The following is a 24224-nucleotide window of genomic DNA, read 5'->3' on the forward strand; positions in this document are numbered from 1 at the left end:
TTTGGACCAGCACCCTATGGGAATGGGGTGCCATTTGGGAAGCAAACCTTGTGTTTTTATGAACGTGATGTGTTCATACTGACTTTTCTTTTGGTGGTCGTTACACATTTTTGAGAAGCCGCCGTTAAAAGGAAGCTGAGGTTTCTGCTGAGGTTTTACAAGCTCATTTCCTGACGATTATTCATTCTGTGAACCCTACATTCCTGTGTGTCAACTCATTCTTTATCTATCTCTCTCTCATTTTCTCTCCCACTCATTCTCTCTCGCTCTCCCCCACTCATTCTCTCTCGCTCTCCCCCACTCATTCTTTCGCTCTCCCCCACTCATTCTCTCTCTCCCTCTTGCTAACCCCCCCCCCCCCATCCCTCTATCCAACCTCTTCCCGCAGGTCTCTGGCGTCAGCCTGCCTCTACCACCTAAGAAGTTGCTAGGTAACATGGACAGGGAGTTCATAGCAGAGAGACAGAGAGGACTACAGGTCTACCTAGACTTTATTACCCAGCATCACATCCTAGCCACCTGTCAACTGGTCAAGAAGTTTCTGGACACCAACAATTACTCTGCCAACTACACAGGTGTGTGAACTGTTAGGGTTGAGGTGTGCGTGTATAACATGGGTGTGATACAGGGTTTCAGTTAGGAAAATTTGGTGTTGGACATAAGACCGGCAGCATTTTTTTAATTTACCGGACATTTGAGAAATGTACCGCACCCATATCCATTTGGGTGTGTAACCTGATTAGAGCGTCCACCCACGGTGCTTAGAATAACAGAAATCTAATTTTAGAATATGGTAATTCATATTTTAATAGTACCGGCAAAACATCAGTCGCAACGTCAACAATGAAGAGGAAGACTCTGGGATGCTGGCCTTTTAGGCAGAGTTGCAAAGAAAAAGCCATATCTCAGACTGGCCAATAAAAAGAAAGGATTAAGATGGGCAAAAGAACACAGACACTGGACAGAGGAACTCTGCCTTGAAGGCCAGCATCCCGGAGTCGCCTCTTCACTGTTGACGTTGAGACTGGTGTTTTATGGGTACTATTTAATGAAGCTACCAGTTGAGGACTTGTGAGGCGTCTGTTTCTCAAACTAGACACTTTAATGTACTTGTTCTCTTGCTTAGTTGTGCACCGGGGCCTCCCACTACTCTTTCTATTCTGGTTAGAGCCAGTTTGTGCTGTTCTGTGAAGGGAGTAGTACACAGCGTTGTATGAGATTTTCAGTTTCTTGACAATTTCTCGCATGGAATAGCCTTAATTTCTCAGAACAAGAATAGACTGACGAGTTTGAGAAGAAACTTCTTTGTTTCTGGCCATTTTCAGCCTGTAATTGAACCCACAAATGCTGATGCTCCAGATACTCAACTAGTCCAGTTTTATTGCTTCTTTAATCAGAACAACAGGTTTCAGCTGTGCTAACTTAATTGCAAAACGGTTTTCTAATGATCAATTTGCCTTTTTAAAATGATAAACTTGGATTAGCTAACACAGTGGTTCTTAAACTTTTTCAGCCTGGGACCCAAATGATAAATTCTGTTTTCCTGGGACCCAAACTGAGGAAAATATGCAACTATACATAAAGATCTGTACATTTCATTGCCCGTATGCCTAAAACAAATGCAATATAGACAAAAACAAATAACAATGAAATTAAATATCTATTCATGTTTATTATCCCCCATTAAAAACACTCTTACATATCTGTCTAGGTTTGGACTGTTGCTGTTAAAATACAATAAATCATTTTCATTCTGAACTGGAAAAAAACTGATCACATCACACAGATGAATAACAGAACACACACACAGGCTTTTTGATAGTTCAACCCTAATTAACCGTACTGATGAAAAATGATCAGGCTTACTGTACATCTCACCGTAGAAATGATCAGGCTTACTGTACATATTACTGTAGAAATGATCAGGCTTACTGTACATATTACTGTAGAAATGATCAGGCTTACTGTACATATTACTGTAGAAATGATCAGGCTTACTGTACATATTACTGTAGAAATGATCCGGCTTACTGTACATATTACTGTAGAAATTGTTAAAATAAAGTCTAGGTTGGAACTGTTGCTGTTAAAATACAATACATATGTTTTTATTCTGAACTGGAATAAACTGATTGATCAAATCACACAGATGTAGACCAGAAAACAAACACACACACACACACACACACACACACACACACACACACAGTCCTAATGAGAGCATGTCTATTCTGGGCTCCGTTTTTGACATTGTAACACTGAGGTGATGCTCAGCCTTGAAACTGTTTCTGTACTTGTTTTTTTAAAGTATCTCAGAGTTGAGAACCCTGACTCACATGGGTACGTGGTGCCAAACTGGACCAGAATGTCTACTGCTTTCTCAGTCAGGCAGGAGACCACTTCCTGTTGTAGATGGAACAACCCAGAACTGTGTGAGTGGGTTCTCAGTCAGGCAGGAGACCACTTCCTGTTGTAGATGGAACAACCCAGAACTGTGTGAGTGGGTTCTCAGTCAGGCAGGAGACCACTTCCTGTTGTAGATGGAACAACCCAGAACTGTGAGAGTGGGTTGACCTCAAAAAAGCATCTTGCTTCAATCCAGTTTATTCCAGTTAACAATAACAATTATTATTGCATTTTTAACAGCAACAGTTCCAGCCTACACTAGTTTTCAACAATAATTTCTACAGTGAGATGTACAGTAGGCCTGGTCACTTCTACAGTGGGATGTACAGTAGGCCTGGTCATTTCTACAGTGGGATGTACAGTAGGCCTGATCATTTCTACAGTAGGATGTACAGTAGGCCTGGTCATTTCTACAGTGGGATGTACAGTAGGCCTGGTCATTTCTACAGTGGGATGTACAGTAGGCCTGGTCATTTCTACAGTAGGATGTACAGTAGGCCTGGTCATTTCTACAGTGAGGTGTACAGTAGGCCTGGTCACTTCTACAGTGAGGTGTACAGTAGGCCTGGTCACTTCTACAGTGGGATGTACAGTAGGCCTGGTCACTTCTACAGTGGGATGTACAGTAGGCCTGGTCATTTCTACAGTGGGGTGTACAGTAGGCCTGGTCATTTCTACAGTGAGGTGTACAGTAGGCCTGGTCACTTCTACAGTGGGATGTACAGTGGGCCTGGTCACTTCTACAGTGGGATGTACAGTGGGCCTGGTCACTTCTACAGTGGGATGTACAGTAGGCCTGGTCACTTCTACAGTGGGATGTACAGTAGGCCTGGTCACTTCTACAGTGGGATGTACAGTGGGCCTGGTCACTTCTACAGTGGGATGTACAGTGGGCCTGGTCACTTCTACAGTGGGATGTACAGTAGGCCTGGTCACTTCTACAGTGAGGTGTACAGTAGGCCTGGTCACTTCTACAGTGGGATGTACAGTGGGCCTGGTCACTTCTACAGTGGGATGTACAGTGGGCCTGGTCACTTCTACAGTGGGATGTACAGTAGGCCTGGTGGACACTTTTTTTTGTTTGTTGTTGCTTTTCTTTAAAAAACAAGGACATTTCTAAGTGACCCCAAACTTTTGAACGGTAGTGGTATATATTTTGAGTTGATAAATTGGGTGATTGTTGTTTTATATGGAAGGTTGTTACACAGAGTCTCATCTTCTCCTCTACAGAAATCGCCTTACAGCAGGTGTCCATGTTCTTCAGGTCGGATCCGAAGTGGGAGGTGGTGGAGCCTTTGAAAGACATTGGTAAGTTTTTAATGATTTATTTTATTTAATCTTTTTATTTAACTAAGCAAGTCAGTTAAGAACAAATTCTTATTTACAATGATGGGTAATCAAAAGGAAAAAGGCCTCCTGCGGAGACGGGGACTTGCATACAAATTTAAATATAGGACAAAACACACATCACGACGAGAGAGACTACATAAAGAGACCTAAGACAACGTTGCATGGCAGCAACAACACATGACAACATGGTAGCAACACAACATGGTAGCAACACAACATGGTAGCAACACAACATGGTAGCAACACAACATGGTAGAAACACAACATGGCTGCAGCGTAACATGGTACAAACATTATTGGGCACAGACAACAGCACAAAGGGCAAGAAGGTAGCGACAACAATACATCACGCAAAGCAGCCACAACTGTCAGTAAGAGTGTCTATGATTGAGTCTTTGAATGAAGAGATGGAGATAAAACTGTCCAGTTAGAGTGTTTGGAACGAGCTGCAGCGAACTGAAAAGAGGAGCGACCCAGGGATGTGTGTGCTTTGGGGACCTTTAACAGAATGTGGCTGGCAGAACGGGTGTTGTATGTGGAGGATGAGGGCTGCAGTAGATATCTCAGATAGGGGGGAGTGAGGCCTAAGAGGGTTTTATAAATAAGCATCAACCAGTGGGTCTTGCGATTGGTAAACAGAGACGACCAGTTTACAGAGGAGTATAGAGTGCAGTGATGTGTCCTATAAGGAGCATTGGTTGCACATCTGATGGCCGAATGGTGAAGATCATCTAGCCACTCGAGTATGAGACTATATCATCTGCATATAAATGGATGAGCGAGATTCCTACTGCCTGAGCTATGTTGATGTAAATTGAGAAGAGCGTGGGGCCTAGGATCGAGCCTGGGGGTACTCCCTTGGTGACATTCAGTGGCTGAGACAACAGATGTTCTGACTTTATACACTGCACTCATTGACAGAGGTAGTTATCAAACCAGGCCAAAGACTCCTCAGAGACACCAATACTCCTTAGCCGGCCCACAAGAATGGAACAGTCTACCGTATCAAAAGCTTTGGCCAAGTCAATAAAACTAGCAGCAATAAGTAATGTTGTAATAACTTAATACAGACATGATAGCATTATAATATGGCTGTAATAACATAATACAGACAATAGCATTATAATAAGGCTGTAATAACATGGTGATAAAGCGCTAAATATCCTATTAAGGCTGTATAATAACATTGTAGCGATTTTTATAGAATTAAAAATTATTAAGAAGCCTCAGTATTCTTATCAGGAGTGATTTTATAAAAGTGGCAGGAGATATAAAATGCCCGCCGTGTCACATGGATGTCTGTTGTGTCTGTTGTTTTCTCCGCTGCTTCAGGAGGGGGAAAAAAGGGAACATGTTATTGTCACGTTACTGCTCTAACATGGGAATGACACGCCTGATGCTTACTATTAGTATGGGCAGAACACCTTCAAGTGCTTTTTCATAACTCTGATGGCCTTCAAGTGCTTTTGTAAATAAAGCGAGATGAATTGATTTCATAATTAAGTGGACTAAATCCCCGGGCGCCCGAAGACGTGGATGTCGATTTTAAGGCAGCCCCCCGGCCGCCCCTCTCTGGTTCAGAGGGGTTGAGTTAAATGAGGAAGACACATTTCAGTTGAATACATTCAGTTGTACAACTAAGTATCCCCCCTCCTTTCCCTCTAAATTGATTGGTTAGGCACCAACTCTGTTGACCATGGAACTTACCATTGTGACTCCGATAAAGCTGTAAGTGGATTGTTAATCAGGAAAATGTGATATTAAAATGAACATGTTTTTTTTTTTTATAACCTTTCAGGGTGGAGGATACGGAAGAAATATTTCTTAATCAAAAACAAAGAACAACCCAAGGAACGTCAAGTGTTGAGTTGGGTAAGTCTACTGTTGCTATTTACTGTTGTTATTTACTGTTGCTATTTGCTGTTTACTGTTGTTATTGCTACTTTAATAAATGATTTTAGAACTTCATTGTCATCTTATATCTGCTTTACAATGCGAAGGTACAGAGAGGTAGAATCAAAAGCTGTTTTATACTGTAGGTACAACTAGTCTTGGGCCAGGCGCTGACTGGTTTTCACTTGCTAGCGACAGACAATTGTTCTAAACTAATTCTATCCTGTATTGTGTTCGTATCACCTGAAGGTTTTTGGCTGGTAAAGTATGTGTTAAGTTTATGTGGTTTTCTTGCTGCACAGGTTGACTTGGGTCCAGATAAATTCCTGTCAGACAAAGATCTTCAGTCGACCATGAAGCTCCTACCCAGCCTCACTGTACGTATACTCGTTGAAAATAGATTTGTGGATAGGAGATTTCTTCTACCCACTGTCAGTATGTATGTATCATCTAGCTCCTACCAATGCTGTCTGTGGGAATATTCTCTGAAAAGAGGCCTCACAGTACACTGACTGCCGGGAATAAACTGACTGCCGGGAATAAACTGACTGCCCCCTGACTGCCGGGAATAAACTGACTGCCCCCTGACTGCCGGGAATAAACTGACTGCCGGGAATAAACTGACTGCCGGGAATAAACTGACTGCCGGGAATAAACTGACTGCCGGGAATAAACTGACTGCCGGGAATAAACTGACTGCCGGGAATAAACTGACTGCCGGGAATAAACTGACTGCCCCCTGACTGCCGGGAATAAACTGACTGCCGGGAATAAACTGACTGCCGGGAATAAACTGACTGCCGGGAATAAACTGACTGCCCCCTGACTGCCGGGAATAAACTGACTGCCCCCTGACTGCCGGGAATAAACTGACTGCCCCCTGACTGCCGGGAATAAACTGACTGCCCCCTGACTGCCCGGAATAAACTGACTGCCCGGAATAAACTGACTGCCCGGAATAAACTGACTGCCGGGAATAAACTGACTGCCGGGAATAAACTGACTGCCCCCTGACTGCCGGGAATAAACTGACTGCCCCCTGACTGCCCGGAATAAACTGACTGCCCGGAATAAACTGACTGCCCGGAATAAACTGACTGCCGGGAATAAACTGACTGCCGGGAATAAACTGACTGCCCCCTGACTGCCCGGAATAAACTGACTGCCCGGAATAAACTGCCTGCCCCCTGACTGCCAGAATCAGCTGATCTGATGTATTCCTTATTTGGATACAATCCTGTTGCCCAGATTTAATATGCTTCCCCACAGGAATGTAACCATCGTAGTCTGCTTACCACTGTACTGCGGCAGCGTTCCAAACGGCACCCTATTCCCGATTATTATTTTATTTTTTTATAGTGCACTACTTTTAACCATGGCCCGTAGGGCTGCCTCTTAGTACCTCTACCCTCAGTCGTAGATAACAGTGTCAAAGTGAAAGTTTCCGGCATTTTGCAACCCTAGTCGATACAGACTGTTGTGCCCTTTATTGATCTGTTGTCTATTGACACGACCTTAGAGATAAAACAACACTTAGTCTATCTCGATTTACTAAACAAACCTGTTTAATGTATAGGCCTTTTATCTGTTGTTTTGGACAGTACTGGGCTGGTATCACAAAATCAACCAAACTATGATCAGATGATTGTGATCAGATTAATATAAGGGAATATCGAGGTGAAACCAAAAGGAGAACAGTCGTTGATAAAGTCAATCAAAAATCTATCTGGTTTAATTCAAGTTGCAACAAGGAGAGAAAGAGAAAGCCCCGGTCACCACTATCAGAACTGTTCTGCTAACAAGGTAGCAGACCTTCCTAGAGAAAGCCCCGGTCACCACTATCAGGAACAGCTGTTCTGCTAACAAGGTAGCAGACCTTCCTAGAGAAAGCCCCGGTCACCACTATCAGGAACAGCTGTTCTGCTAACAAGGTAGCAGACCTTCCTAGAGAAAGCCCTGGTCACCACTATCAGGAACAGCTGTTCTGCTAACAAGGTAGCAGATCTTCCTAGAGAAAGCCCCGGTCACCACTATCAGGAACAGCTGTTCTGCTAACAAGGTAGCAGACCTTCCTAGAGAAAGCCCTGGTCACCACTATCAGGAACAGCTGTTCTGCTAACAAGGTAGCAGACCTTCCTAGAGAAAGCCCTGGTCACCACTATCAGGAACAGCTGTTCTGCTAACAAGGTAGCAGACCTTCCTAGAGAAAGCCCCGGTAACTACTTTCAGAACAACTGTACGAATTATTTTTTTAAATAAAATAATAAAAAAATGTATAATAATACATGCATGAAATGTATGCATTCACTACTGTAAGTCGCTCTGGATAAGAGCGTCTGCTAAATGACTAAAATGTAAATGTTCTGCCGACAAGGTCACTGAATCTTGGAGGAGCCCTAAACAAGGCACAGTGTCCCTGTCTATTGGATCTGTACAGACCACAATAACACAGCTCTTCAGCATGTCAAAGGTCTGCTTTAGGGGGACTATAACTCTATCCACACGGGACTAGTGTTACTATAGTACGTCGGTTATGTAAATATTAAATACAGCATATCCGTTTTTTCCAGTGGACGATTCGGACGTGATTTAGTTTTAACCAAACTGCCCCTGTAATATTTTGGACTGTTATGACAGAAGTCAGGAAGCTCTTCTAGGCATGTCTTGACCTAATGACCTTCAGTTCACATGTCTAGGGACAGTCTAATAGTGACCTAATGACCTTCAGTTCACATGTCTAGGGACAGTCTATTAGTGACCTAATGACCTTCGGTTCACATGTCTAGGGACAGTCTAATAGTGACCTAATGACCTTCAGTTCACATGTCTAGGGACAGTCTATTAGTGACCTAATGACCTTCAGTTCACATGTCTAGGGACAGTCTAATTGTGACCTAATGACCTTCGGTTCACATGTCTAGGGACAGTCTAATAGTGACCTAATGACCTTCGGTTCACATGTCTAGGGACAGTCTAATAGTGACCTAATGACCTTCGGTTCACATGTCTAGGGACAGTCTAATAGTGACCTAATGACCTTCACTTCACATGTCTAGGGACAGTCTAATAGTGACCTAATGACCTTCGGTTCACATGTCTAGGGACAGTCTAATAGTGACCTAATGACCTTCGGTTCACATGTCTAGGGACAGTCTATTAGTGACCTAATGACCTTCGGTTCACATGTCTAGGGACAGTCTATTAGTGACCTAATGACCTTCACTTCACATGTCTAGGGACAGTCTAATAGTGACCTAATGACCTTCGGTTCACATGTCTAGGGACAGTCTAATAGTGACCTAATGACCTTCACATGTCTAGGGACAGTCTATTAGTGACCTAATGACCTTCAGTTCACATGTCTAGGGACAGTCTATTAGTGACCTTATGACCTTCAGTTCACATGTCTAGGGACAGTCTAATATTGACCTAATGACCTTCAGTTTGGAGAAAGTCAGAATAACAATGCATATTAATAAGAACCATGAACTTTAACCTTCAGACATTTAATTAACTGACGGATTGACAATATTGTCCTTCTTCGTCTTTTAAAAGTACGGCACAAGGAAAGTTGATATGTGACAAAACAGATCATTCGTCTGCGGGCTAACGTACAGAGCACTTTTTGTTTTAAGCATCAATTTGTTTCCATGTTCTTACCCAAACTGGGCCCCAGCTCCTGTTAAACTTCGTAAAATCCCTCAAAACACAGGGATGACGATTCACACGGGAGAAGTATTATCAAACGAATCCCCTCAGAGTAGGGCGTACATTACCTGAGCTCCCCCAGTAAAACAAATCCCCTCAGAGTAGGGCGTACATTACCTGAGCTCCCCCAGTAAAACGTATCCCCACCGAGTAGGGCGTACATTACCTGAGCTCCCCCAGTAAAACAAATCCCCTCAGAGTAGGGCGTACATTACCTGAGCTCCCCCAGTAAAACGTATCCCCACCGAGTAGGGCGTACATTACCTGAGCTCCCCCAGTAAAACAAATCCCCTCAGAGTAGGGCGTACATTACCTGAGCTCCCCCAGTAAAACGTATCCCCACCGAGTAGGGCGTACATTACCTGAGCTCCCCCAGTAAAACAAATCCCCTCAGAGTAGGGCGTAAGATCATACATTTGTAGTCAGAGAGAGAAAAGTCTTAACTTCTCTCAGCAGGCCCTTATATCCCTAATCAAACATTTTCTATAAACACATAATACAATAGCATGAAGTGTCCATTCTGGCGTCAACCACTATCAACACGCATAACAACAATCCATAACATTCACTGAAATGTAGTGATCATCAACCCGTACAACATTCCATAACATTCACTGAAATGTAGTGATCATCAACCCGTACAACATTCCATAACATTCACTGTGAAATGGAGTGACCATCAACCCCTACAACATTCCATAACATTCACTGTGAAATGGAGTGACCATCAACCCGTACAACATTCCATAACATTCACTGTGAAATGGAGTGATCATCAACCCCTACAACATTCCATAACATTCACTGTGAAATGGAGTGACCATCAACCCCTACAACATTCCATAACATTCACTGTGAAATGGAGTGACCATCAACCCCTACAACATTCCATAACATTCACTGTGAAATGGAGTGACCATCAACCCGTACAACATACCATAACATTCACTGTGAAATGGAGTGACCATCAACCCGTACAACATTCCATAACATTCACTGTGAAATGGAGTGACCATCAACCCCTACAACATTCCATAACATTCACTGTGAAATGGAGTGACCATCAACATTCACTGTGAAATGGAGTGACCATCAACCCCTACAACATTCCATAACATTCACTGTGAAATGGAGTGACCATCAACCCCTACAACATTCCATAACATTCACTGTGAAATGGAGTGACCATCAACCCCTACAACATTCCATAACATTCACTGTGAAATGGAGTGACCATCAACATTCACTGTGAAATGGAGTGACCATCAACCCCTACAACATTCCATAACATTCACTGTGAAATGGAGTGACCATCAACCCCTACAACATTCCATAACATTCACTGTGAAATGGAGTGACCATCAACATTCACTGTGAAATGGAGTGACCATCAACCCCTACAAATGAGCGTCAAACAGAACACTGGAAATCACGTGTATTACAGACAGCGACAACATCAATATGCTAAGCATGGTTACTTACTCCTAATTGAAAATGAATGTATTCATCTTAAATATTCCCATTACACATTTTAATACCTAGTGTGGGGTCAGAATATGGGACAGTAGTTGATATGGGCTAGATTACATTTCTATGTAACCACCTGACCAGAAGAAAATCATGTACTTTCTCCCTCATAACGTGACCCATAACTCTCTTGACTTTTTCCCCACCCTTACCCTTTCTCAAGCTCTCTCTCTGTAGTTCCCGGAGCAATAGGTTGTAGCCTAAGGGTGAATCCCAAATAGCACCCTATTACCTATGGGCCCTGGCGAAAAGTAGTGCACTATATAGGGAATAGGGAGCCATTTGGGTAAACGTAAGAGAAATAGGGTTTGGGAAAAAAATCTCATGACTGCCTGAACTGAACGCAGTGCAAATACAAAATGTTTTCCGTCTCTCTCCGGTTGCGTCCTTAACGCAACCCTATTCCCTATATAGTGCCCTACTTTTGACCAGAGCCCTATGTCGTGCACTATGTTGAAAATAGGTTGGCATGTGGGACCATTGTCTCTGTCTGTAGCACAACGGAACACAGTTACATTATCCATGCTAAGCATGAGTTTAGTCAGCTGAACATCTCTTCTCCCCTCCATTCATGCTCCCCTAGTTAACATGAGTTATTGCCAGTTAATACGCTAACTCGGGTTTAATACTTCACTGTGTAAGTTTCTGCCTTTGTTCTCAATGGCACCTTATTGGTTAAAAGTACTGCAATACAGTGGGGTCCCAAATTATTGACACCCTTGATAAAGATTTTAATTACATGTTTTTAAATGTAACCTTTTTAACCAGGCAAGTCAGTTAAGAACAAATTCTTATTTACAATGACGGTCCTGCCCCGGCCAAACCCGGACGACGCTGGGCTAATTGGACTCCCAATCACGGCCAGATGTGATACAGCCTGGATTCGAACCAGGGTCTGTAGTGACGCCTCTTGCACTGAGATGCACAGTGCCTTAGACCGCTGCGCAACTCGGGAGCTGAGATGAGCATACTGTATAAAAATAATTCAAACACTGAGCTATATTGTATGCTCCCAGAAAAGGGGATAATTGTATTATTTTATACTAGTATAATTGCTCAGAGAAGGAGATTTTGTTCAACAAGTAATATTATTTAGTTGTTTAAAAATAGATGTCAAATTCTTGGCATCCCTAAAGATTCTTATAAATAAAGTAGTCAAAAGTGTAGTATTCCTACCACGTAATAACTACATCAAGCTTGTGATTCTAGAAATGTGTTGGATGCATTTGCAGTTTCACCATTACCAATAACATGGGGGGTTTAGCATGAACTTTGACCCTCCTAACTTTCTCACTCGTCATTATTCACGACTCATTCAGGATTATTCATAATCATGGTAGTGTCCACATTAACGAAGAACATTTTTAGAAAAATTCTATTCTTATTTACAAAAATACAAATTACAAAATGACACTACATTATTACCATTAAATAAAATAATCTGAAGCGCAACCAAAACAAACTGCAAAATGCATCCGACATGTTTCTAGAATCACAAGCTTGATGTAGTCGTTGCGTGGTAGGAACATGGCACCAAATACTACACTACCGACTACTTTATTTATAATAATATTTAGGGGTGCCAATAATTTTGACGTCTTTTTGAGAGAGAAAAAATATTATTTGTTAACATGTCTCGGAGACAGATTTGGTTTATTATTAAATAAAATAATTCCTACATTTTTGGGGATCATACAATATAGCTCAGTATTTGAATTATTCATTTTATCAGTTATTTTTGCTCATCTTTATCAAGGGTGTCAATCATTTGGGACTCCACTGTACATAGGGTGCCTTTTGGGATGCAGACTCTCTCCAAATTGAGGCAGACAAAATGGCTGAGTTATGTTGTCTAACCGAGGCAGACAAAATGGCTGAGTGAGTTGTGTTGTTTCTCCTCTCCAGAATCCGTACATCTGCCCGGTGACGTTCGCCAACACCAGTGAGTTGTCTGCTCTGGTCATCAGGATGTTTAACGAAAAAGGAACTCTGAGGGATCTCATATGTAAGGTAAAGGGAACTCTGAGGGATCTCATATGTAAGATAAGGTCTTGGCCAGGTCGCAATTGTAAATGAGAACTTGTTCTCAACTTGCCTACCTGGTTAAATAAAGGTGAAATAAGGTAAAAGGCACTCTGAGGGATCCCGTATGTCAGGTAAAGGGCACTCTGAGGGATCCCGTATGTCAGGTAAAAGGCACTCTGAGGGATCCCGTATGTCAGGAAAATGGCACTCTGAGGGATCCCGTATGTCAGGTAAACATATCATCAAGGCTGGGTTGTGTTCATTAGGACACACCATAACTACAAAAACAAAACAAGCGTTTCTTATTGGACAAATTCAACTAATACCTCGCTCTTTCGTGCTTACTGACCATGGTGCTGCTGCTCAGGTTGATCTGACCATGGTGCTGCTGCTCAGGTTGATCTGACCATGGTGCTGCTGCTGCTCAGGTTGATCTGACCATGGTGCTGCTGCTGCTCAGGTTGATCTGACCATGGTGCTGCTGCTGCTCAGGTTGCTCTGACCGTGGTGCTGCTGCTCAGGTTGATCTGACCGTGGTGCTGCTGCTGCTCAGGTTGCTCTGACCGTGGTGCTGCTGCTGCTCAGGTTGCTCTGACCGTGGTGCTGCTGCGCTCAGGTTGCTCTGACCGTGGTGCTGCTGCTGCTCAGGTTGATCTGACCGTGGTGCTGCTGCTGCTCAGGTTGATCTGACCGTGGTGCTGCTGCTGCTCAGGTTGATCTGACCGTGGTGCTGCTGCTGCTGCTCCTGCTGCTCAGGTTGATCTGAACCCTTCATACTCCTGGGAAATGGCCAATATGGATATGATTCTCACAGAAGAAATATGAAAATCATAACCATGGTAGCAATTGAACGGGAACAATTAGGAGATTATGGGAACATGATTAGACTAAAGGTGAGGACACAACAGTTCACCTGACACAAGACTGAATCCAAACATAACACTGCATTTTACATTTACTGTATTTTTCGCCGCATTTTGTTGATGATGATGATGATAATCTGAAAATACTCTGGATACATTTAGTAACATAAGAAGCTATTTTGAGCTCTCCGAGCTGTGGCCGTTGAGGAACTAGAGAAAGCACACTTGTAGTTTGGTTTTTGTTTGGAACACAACCCTGTGTCCTCGCCATCACACAATTTACTGTTGTTGTTTACGCAATTAAAAAACAGTCCTTTTATAAATACCATATCTGGGTCAGGTGGGCGTCCCATTTTAAAAGCTTGTTCTATTGCCAACATGACTAGCTAATACGATATTAGTGTTAGGCTTTTGCAATGAAATTGAGGAGGCAGATTCAATGCTGCAGGACTTTAAACTTTTTTTTTTATATATTCATAAAACTATGTTCAAAGAGCCATCCTCCAGGACCCATCAACGCTGACGAATATACAGTACGTCGTCTTTCACAGGCTTTAGGAAATGTGTTGATTTTTTGGGGGGGTTATTTTTATTTTGATCCCCATTAGCTGTTGTGAAAGCAGCAGCTAATCTTCCTTGGGATCCACATGAAACATGATATAATACATAACGTTTATAGACAAGAATAGCTCAAGGACAGAGCTACATACATTTTATTTTAAAAATGCACACGTAGCCTACATATCAATACATACAAACTATCTAGGTCAAATAGGGGAGAGGCGTTGTGAGGTGTTGCTTTATCAGTTAAAAAAAAACAGGTTTGCTGTTCTTTTGAGCTGTAATGGCTCTATATAATACTGTACGCTTTCTTTATTCTGGATTTGGGGACTGTGAAAAGACCCCTGGTGGCATGTCTGGTGGGTTAAGTGTGTGTTTGTGTGTGTGTGTCAGAGCTGTGTGTAAGTTGACTATGCTGATGTTGTGCCCACAAAAACAATCCGGACACACCCACAACCAAAAACCCTGGATGAACGGAGATATCCGTACCCACCGAAGTCTCCCTGCCAGACAAGTTTAACACATTCTGTGCTCCCTTCGAGCTATCGAGGAAGACTGTCGCTGCTCCGGATTACCAGGTGCTTTCGTTTTCCAAAGCTGAACGTGATCCACATGAACTGGACTGCAGTAGAGAGTCCGCAGTTTTATATTCCTAGGGGACTGAGGACTTGACATGGATCAAAAAGACCACGACTCTTGTCAAGATGGCGCAACAGCGTCTATACTTTCTAAGGCGGTTGAAGAAATTCGACATGCCACCCCGGGTCCTCTCCAAATACTACCGCTGCACCATCCAGAGCGTCCTGACCCCAGTTGCATTACGGCCTGGTACGAGAATTGCTTCATCCACGACCGCAAGGCCCTCCCAACGGGTGGTGAAGACAGCCCAGTACATCACTAGGAACGTGATGTAGCTAGCTAGTGCCGTTAGTTTGTTGTTTGTTCTCACGTCACTTGTCATGACGCTGGCGCTGCTCTCCTCACTCGCTCAACTAGCTGCACCTCTCTCTCTCTCTCTCTCACTCTCTCTCTCTCTCTCTCTCTCACACTCACTCACTCACTCACTGTCTTTGTGAAATTTTAATGTTCATTTTACATTTTTCTATAAAAATGGCGATCACGATGCAATTTAGAAGTAGCATTAAAAACCTGCAACCCGCGACCAATACATTTTCACCCGCAAACATTGTTTTTCAAATAGGCCGATATGAATGGAAAGCCGCGGACATGTCAACCCTGCTCGTGACTCTGTGATCAAGGAACGGTTCTCTCCATGAGTGAAGGGGCAGGGCGTGGGAAGCTCCGAAGTTGAGTATCACATTTTAACAAACCACAACATTTTGAAATACCGTTTACAGAAGGTAAATGGGGGGGAAAACCCAAAACGGTCCGCGTATCAATACAGGTATTTTACATTTAAGTAATTTAGCAGACGCTCTTATCCAGAGCGACTTACAAATTGGTGCATTCACCTTATGATATCCAGTGGAACAACCACTTTACAATAGTGCATCTAAATCTTTTAAGGGGGGGGGGGGGGTAGAAGGATTACTTCATCCTATCCCAGGTATTCCTTAAAGAGGTGGGGTTTCAGGTGTCTCCGGAAGGTGGTGATTGAATATATATTGTCAAATACTGTATACAGCCGAGCTAACTCGACTCCACGATTTATGATATGCTTTGAGCGTGGACTGGTGTGGGTGGACTGGACCTGGCGCTATCCAAAAACGACTAAAAACTTTATCAAAAAGAACACTGTTGTATGTAATTGCGGGGCTATTCTTCTGGGCGCTGAAATCCCAGTCGATTTTTGACTTAAAAACATCATTTTATGTGACGTTGACGATCCAGCCCGCCCACCTAGTCACCACTTAACTCCACAGCTTCCCTGTGGCTCAGTTGGTAGAGCATGGTGTTTGCAACGCCAGGGTTATGGGTTTGATTCCCACGGGGGGCCAGTACAAAATTTTTTTTTTTTTAAATGAAATGTATGCATTCACTACTGTAAGTCGCTCTGGATAAGAGCATCTGCTAAATGACTAAAATGTAAATGTTCTGTTCAGAACACTCCCAGAGTATGACGCTGTCATCTTGACTTTTTTTTGTACTAACTTTTTACTCATCACAAACGCTGCTGCTATGGTTTATTATCTGTCACTCTATTCCTAGTTATATGTACATATCTACCTCAATTACCTCGTACCCCTGCACATCAACTCAGTACCGGTACTCCCTGTATATAGCCATGCTATCATTGACTCAGTACTGTTACCCTGTGTATACAGCCATGTTATCATTAACTCAGTACTGGTGCCCTGTGTATACAGCCATGTTATCATTAATTCAGTACTGGTACCCTGTGTATACAGCCATGTTATCATTAATTCAGTACTGGTATGTCTCTGTGTTGTTGACAAGGGCCTGTAAATAAGCATTTCACTGTTAGTCCACACCTGTTGTTTAACCAACGTGACGAATAAAATTTGATTTGTTAACTGTACAATCAAACACAGTGATCATAAACGTTGACAATAAATTACAATAATTTTATAATCGGTTAATGTGAAGTGCACATTTGGACTCGGGTGTTTTGGCTCGTATGACGTCAAAGCTGTATTTTATTATAATCCTCAACGTCTCATCTTTCAATATACATGGAGTCCTTTTTAATGTACAGCATGTCCCTCACTCTGACAACACAACATTAGCAAGACCAATCAGCAGGAGGAATGGTGCAGTAGTGAAGCACAAAGCCTGACCTCTGACCTCATGTATAGCATGTTACTGTACAGCCTCTGACCTCTGACCTCATGTATAGCATGTTACTGTACAGCCTCTGACCTCATGTATAGCATGTTACTGTACAACCACTGACCTCATGTATAGCATGTTACTGTACAGCCACTGACCTCTGACCTCATGTATAGCATGTTACTGTACAGCCTCTGACCTCATGTATAGCATGTTACTGTACAACCACTGACCTCATGTATAGCATGTTACTGTACAGCCTCTGACCTCATGTATAGCATGTTACTGTACAGCCACTGACCTCATGTATAGCATGTTACTGTACAGCCTCTGACCTCATGTATAGCATGTTACTGTACAGCCACTGACCTCATGTATAGCATGTTACTGTACAGCCTCTGACCTCATGTATAGCATGTTACTGTACAGCCACTGACCTCATGTATAGCATGTTACTGTACAACCACTGACCTCATGTATAGCATGTTACTGTACAACCACTGACCTCATGTATAGCATGTTACTGTACAGCCTCTGACCTCATATATAGCATGTTACTGTACAACCACTGACCTCATGTATAGCATGTTACTGTACAACCACTGACCTCATGTATAGCATGTTACTGTACAGCCTCTGACCTCATATATAGCATGTTACTGTACAGCCACTGCATTCCAATTTAGGTGTTTATTTGTGTCCAAATCTGCCACTTTCAACTCCTATATGGGTAGGAGTGTAGAGGTTTAAAACCATAACTTTTGCTATGTGTTATTTTTTATTTTTTTTACACTTCTCATGTTGGTTAATTTTCAATTGAAGCTTTCTTTCCTGACTGTAGGTGAAGCCTAAAGAGGCCTTTATGAGGAAGTACTGCAACCCCAAGAAGATCCAGGGTCTGGAGCTACAGCAAATCAGGACCTACGGACGACAGATTCTAGAGGTACACACACACACACACACACAGTGGTCTGGAGCTGCAGTAGATCAAAGACATATATGGAAGACAGATTCTGGAAATTTAAACACACGCAGAAAGAATGAACACTATAATATTTGTAAAATGTGGTCTTTCAATGTCTTTTATTCCCTCAACCACCCCTGGGACATCACACACACCTCAAGGCCATGTTCAGCACCCCCAGGGTCGGGGGCATCACCTTCTGTATCAGACTCCAGATTATCACCCCCTGCAGCTATTGAATGTCATTTGTCACACTACATGTCACTGTTAAAGCCACGGTCCTTAATTCCTATTTCAATCAATGGCAGTCCAGTCACTTGGTTATGCTACATGTCACTGTTCAGAGTGATACCATCCTAAACTCTTGTTCTGTTTGTTTCCTGTCAGGTTCTGAAGTTCCTCCATGACAAAGGCTTTCCGTACGGTCACCTCCATGCCTCTAACATAGTCATAGAAGACAACACATGTAAAGTACTGGACATAGAGAACAGCCTACTGGGCCTGCCCTCGTACTACCGGCCTTACATCACACAGTTCAGGAAAATCAACGTAAGTACTGGTACGGCCTGCCGGGCCTGCCCTGGTTCGGCCTGCCGGGCCTGCCCTGGTTTGGAGGGTTGGTACAGTATGGTGCTTGCCACACCAGGGCTGTGGGTTCAATTCCCACAGAGGACCAATATGAAAAATTAATGGGATTTTTTAAACATTTTTTATGTATTCACTTACTACTGTAAGTGGCTCTGGATAAGACCGTCTGCTGAAAGACTACACTGTCCGTTTTAGATAGTTATGGTAGTGTCATTAATACAGATCACATGGGAACGGACAGTACCCACCTTTTCTACACAGGGCGTCACCAGGGAAACTCAGAGCCCAACTTAAAGGACGTAGGTGAAGCCTGCTCCTAATTTTAAAAAGCCTTCTCAATGAAGGGATCTCCAGTAAAAGTCTCTTCCAATTGAGTCAAGGTCTGGGAAACCAGTCTAAAGGGGCGATGACATGGATTATAAGTTCTGTGGTGACGAGTGTTTTTTTTTTTTTTTATGTATTGTTTTTCTGTAAATGCTACCCAAGTAGCACCCTACCCAAGTAGCACCCTACCCAAGTAGCACCCTACCCAAGTAGCACCCTACTTTTGAGCAGAGCCACTAGGACTTTGGGGTGCAGACCCTAATGTATTGTTCTTGTTAACCCTTTCAGACGACAGAGAGTATAGACGTATACTCGTTTGGACACTTACTGTATGAAATGACTTACGGAAGACCACCTGATGCTGTGCCTGTCGACCAGTACCCTGCTGTAACTAACACCTCAGTGGGTAGGTACCACACCAGCACCCTGCTGTAACTAACACCTCAGTGGGTAGGTACCACACCAGCACCCTGCTGTACCTAACACCTCAGTGGGTAGGTACCACACCAGTACCCTGCTGTACCTAACACCTCAGTGGGTAGGTACCACACCAGCACCCTGCTGTAACTAACACCTCAGTGGGTCGGTACCACACCAGTACCTAACACCTCAGTGGGTAGGTACCACACCAGCACCCTGCTGTAACTAACACCTCAGTGGGTAGGTACCACACCAGCACCCTGCTGTAACTAACACCTCAGTGGGTAGGTACCACACCAGCACCCTGCTGTAACTAACACCTCAGTGGGTAGGTACCACACCAGTACCCTGCTGTAACTAACACCTCAGTGGGTAGGTACCACACCAGTACCCTGCTGTAACTAACACCTCAGTGGGTAGGTACCACACCAGTACCCTGCTGTAACTAACACCTCAGTGGGTAGGTACCACACCAGTACCCTGCTGTAACTAACACCTCAGTGGGTAGGTACCACACCAGTACCCTGCTGTAACTAACACCTCAGTGGGTAGGTACCACACCAGTACCCTGCTGTAACTAACACCTCAGTGGGTAGGTACCACACCAGTACCCTGCTGTAACTAACACCTCAGTGGGTAGGTACCACACCAGTACCCTGCTGTAACTAACACCTCAGTGGGTAGGTACCACACCAGTACCCTGCTGTACCTAACACCTCAGTGGGTAGGTACCACACCAGTACCTAACACCTCAGTGGGTAGGTACCACACCAGCACCCTGCTGTAACTAACACCTCAGTGGGTAGGTACCACACCAGTACCCTGCTGTAACTAACACCTCAGTGGGTAGGTACCACACCAGTACCCTGCTGTAACTAACACCTCAGTGGGTAGGTACCACACCAGTACCCTGCTGTAACTAACACCTCAGTGGGTAGGTACCACACCAGTACCCTGCTGTAACTAACACCTCAGTGGGTAGGTACCACACCAGTACCTAACACCTCAGTGGGTAGGTACCACACCAGTACCCTGCTGTAACTAACACCTCAGTGGGTAGGTACCACACCAGTACCCTGCTGTAACTAACACCTCAGTGGGTAGGTACCACACCAGTACCCTGCTGTACCTAACACCTCAGTGGGTAGGTACCACACCAGTACCCTGCTGTAACTAACACCTCAGTGGGTAGGTACCACACCAGTACCCTGCTGTACCTAACACCTCAGTGGGTCGGTACCACACCAGTACCCTGCTGTAACTAACACCTCAGTGGGTAGGTACCACACCAGTACCTAACACCTCAGTGGGTAGGTACCACACCAGTACCTAACACACCAGTACCTAACACCTCAGTGGGTAGGTACCACACCAGTACCTAACACCTCAGTGGGTAGGTACCACACCAGTACCTAACACCTCAGTGGGTAGGTACCACACCAGTACCTAACACCTCAGTGGGTAGGTACCACACCAGTACCTAACACCTCAGTGGGTAGGTACCACACCAGTACCTAACACCTCAGTGGGTAGGTCCCACACCAGTACCTACACTACTTAGGCTGCGTTTACACAGGAAGCCCAATTCTGAGCTTTTTCCACTACGCAGTCTTTTGAATGGTGCTGCCTGTGTAAGGTCTTACATTTCTCTGTCCTTTCTCCTAATGAACATGACCCTGATGTTTCCCTGTCCTCTCCTCTCTCCTGATGTTTCCCTGTCCTCTCCTCTCTCCTGATGTTTCCCTGTCCTCTCCTCTCTCCTGATGTTTCCCTGTCCTCTCCTCTCTCCTGATGTTTCCCTGTCCTCTCCTCTCTCCTGATGTTTCCCTGTCCTCTCCTCTCTCCTGATGTTTCCCTGTCCTCTCCTCTCTCCTGATGTTTCCCTGTCCTCTCCTCTCTCCTGATGTTTCCCTGTCCTCTCATGATGTTTCCCTGTCCTCTCATGATGTTTCCCTGTCCTCTCCTCTCTCCGTAGTGTCTGTGCTGCAATCCATCCTGTCCACAGATGCCTGTAAGACTGGGATGCCCACTGTTGCACAACTGCTGCAGACACCGTGAGTAGAGTACATTTCAACAACCCATCAGTGAGAAGATCACATCATAGCCTACCACTGATAGATAACACACAAGCGCTGCACATTACGATTCTTTGAAAACGGTCAATAATGAAGTCTCTCTCTCTCTCTTTCTCCCACTCTCTGTCCTGGCAGGCTGTTCAGCGATGTGCTGCTGTTTCACTCAGAGAAACTCCAGTTCAAGATCCCTACCAAATTAAGAGACGCCTTGAAAACTGCCAAAGAGTGCATGGAAAAGCGACTCCAAGAAGAGCAGAAAACGGTTGGTATATTTACTCCTTACAGCCAGTTTCCTGGAGCCAGATAAGCTGGGACAGATGGATGGTTGGATGGATCGAAGAAAGGAACGAACGAACGATTGATTGATTGATTGATTGATTGGTGTTTGATCATCTCCTCAGAACCAGCAGCACAGGAGGCTGACCAGAGCCCAGTCCCACCATGGCTCAGAGGAGGAGAAGAGGAGGAGGAAGATACTGGCTAGAAAGGTAGAGAACACTCGGGCGCAGACTCGGGCGCAGACTCGGGCGCAGACATACACTAGGGATATAACGATCAGTGGTATAAAGTACTTTAAGTAAAAAAAAATACTTATAAAGAACTAAAGTTGTTTTTTGGGGGTATCTGTACTTTACTATTTCATTTTTTGACAACTTTTACTTCACTACATTCCTAAAGAAAATAATGTACTTTTTACTCCATACATTTTCCCTGACACCCAAAAGTACTCGTTACATGTTGAAAAGCTTAACAGAACAGGAAAATGGTCTAATTCACATACTTATCAAGAGAACATCCCTGGTCGTCCCTTCTGCCTCTGATCTGGTAGAATCACTAAACAGAGAACATCCCTGGTCATCCCTTCTGCCTCTGATCTGGAGGACTCACTAAACAGAGAACATCCCTGGTCATCCCTTCTGCCTCTGATCTGGAGGACTCACTAAACAGAGAACATCCCTGGTCATCCCTTCTGCCTCTGATCTGGTAGAATCACTAAACAGAGAACATCCCTGGTCATCCCTTCTGCCTCTGATCTGGTAGAATCACTAAACAGAGAACATCCCTGGTCATCCCTTCTGCCTCTGATCTGGTAGAATCACTAAACAGAGAACATCCCTGGTCATCCCTTCTGCCTCTGATCTGGTAGAATCACTAAACAGAGAACATCCCTGGTCCTCCCTTCTGCCTCTGATCTGGTAGAATCACTAAACACAAATGCTTTTTTTATTTTGTAATTATAATTTTATTTGACTTTTTTTTAATTTAAAAGTGTTAGTACCCCTTAGCAATCCATTAATTGAAAAATCAAGAAAATCCTTTGCCTAATTTAAGGAATTTGAAATGATTTATACTTTACTTTTGATACTTAAGTACATTTTAAAACCAAATACTTTTACACTTTTAAAACGACTCAAGAATGACACTTGGGTGCTTTTTCCACCAGTGGTAATGATTCACCGATACGCATCAGTTCCTGATTCGAATGTATAAGATACAAGTGCATCGGTCCGTGGACTCCAAACCAATCAACATGTAACATTAGTTGGTCAGAAAATCACTTGAAATTTTACGAATCGCCAGTTCACTGTTGAACATTGTTGGGTTTTTTTTTACCAGAAAGAAGTAAACTCAGGGAGACAACTCATCTGGCTATGCCTGCTGAGCGAGGCTTACAATAGATTTTTATTTAGATAGTTCAGGTTCACCATCAGCAATAGTTTGTGGTTTCCCTTTGAGCAGTCAGTGTATATGTGCATTTTTACAGGGTAAAGTTGAAATTTCATAACGAGGACAGCAATCATTTTTGTAAGGCGCACTGCATGGCCGATGTGCGAGAAGATCATTTTTATTTTATTTAACGAGGCAAGTCGATTTAAGAACAAATTCTTGTTTTACTATGACGGCCTACCCCGGGCAAACCCTCCCCCTAACCCCGATGACGCTGGGTCAATTGTGCGCAGCCCTATGGGACTCCCGTTCACGGCCGGTTGTGATACAGCCCAGGATCGAACCAGGGTCTGTAGTGACGCCTCTAGCACTGAGATGCAGTGCCTTCGACAGCTGCGCTCTTCTGGAGCCCTTGTAAAAACTTCCAAATGGTCTAAACCATTTGATTTTGAGTTCGGGGTGAAATCCAAAGTTGTGCTATTATATTCATTGGCTTTGTTATAGCTCATTTGTTAACAATAAATATTGATTCATTACTAGCTCAAAACACTTAATCTGCAAACATTACTAGTTAATTAGTGGAGATGGTGATTTCAGAACCAAAGTGGGGGGACAAAAAACACAGGCTACATTGCCCAAAAATCTGGTAGTAATAGTGGGGTGGTAGATGTCTCCATTATGGCTCTAATATGATAGTGGTAGTGGGGTGGTAGATGTCTCCATTATGGCTCTAATCTGATAGTGGTAGTGGGGTGGTAGATGTCTCCATTATGGCTCTAATCTGATAGTGGTAGTGGGGTGGTAGATGTCTAGTCTCCATTATGGCTCTAATCTGATAGTGGTAGTGGGGTGGTAGATGTCTAGTCTCCATTATGGCTCTAATCTGATAGTGGTAGTGGGATGGTAGATGTCTCCATTATGGCTCTAATCTGATAGTGGTAGTGGGGTGGTAGATGTCTCCATTATGGCTCTAATCTGATAGTGGTAGTGGGATGGTAGATGTCTCCATTATGGCTCTAATCTGGTAGCAGTAGTGGGGTGGTAGATGTCTCCATTATGGCTCTAATCTGATAGTGGTAGTGGGGTGGTAGATGTCGAGAC

The 24224-nt window shown here is 43.7% G+C and overlaps 1 protein-coding gene and 1 long non-coding RNA gene across 18 annotated transcripts in view; both read left to right on the forward strand.

Moving 5' to 3' along the window:
* pxk (PX domain containing serine/threonine kinase) overlaps window positions 1-24224 on the forward strand; it is a 41581-nt gene that overhangs the window by 6459 nt on the left and 10898 nt on the right. For 16 of the 17 annotated variants that reach the window (XM_029692763.1, XM_029692766.1, XM_029692764.1 and 13 more), the window contains exons 4-14: window positions 389-575; window positions 3637-3714; window positions 5555-5628; window positions 5952-6026; window positions 12790-12927; window positions 17926-18027; window positions 18436-18597; window positions 19249-19366; window positions 21356-21434; window positions 21591-21717; window positions 21857-21943. In XM_029692763.1, coding sequence (XP_029548623.1) covers window positions 389-575; window positions 3637-3714; window positions 5555-5628; window positions 5952-6026; window positions 12790-12927; window positions 17926-18027; window positions 18436-18597; window positions 19249-19366; window positions 21356-21434; window positions 21591-21717; window positions 21857-21943 — 1227 coding nt within the window. The remainder of the gene's footprint in view (window positions 1-388; window positions 576-3636; window positions 3715-5554; window positions 5629-5951; window positions 6027-12789; window positions 12928-17925; window positions 18028-18435; window positions 18598-19248; window positions 19367-21355; window positions 21435-21590; window positions 21718-21856; window positions 21944-24224) is intronic. The other variant, XM_029692778.1, reaches the window with a different exon arrangement.
* LOC115149948 (uncharacterized) lies at window positions 19606-20621 on the forward strand. Its single transcript, XR_003867005.1, has 3 exons — window positions 19606-20108; window positions 20143-20362; window positions 20397-20621. It is a non-coding gene; the product is annotated as an uncharacterized LOC115149948 (long non-coding RNA).

Source organism: Salmo trutta, chromosome 16, assembly GCF_901001165.1.
Source record: "Salmo trutta chromosome 16, fSalTru1.1, whole genome shotgun sequence".
NCBI lineage: Eukaryota > Metazoa > Chordata > Actinopteri > Salmoniformes > Salmonidae > Salmo > Salmo trutta.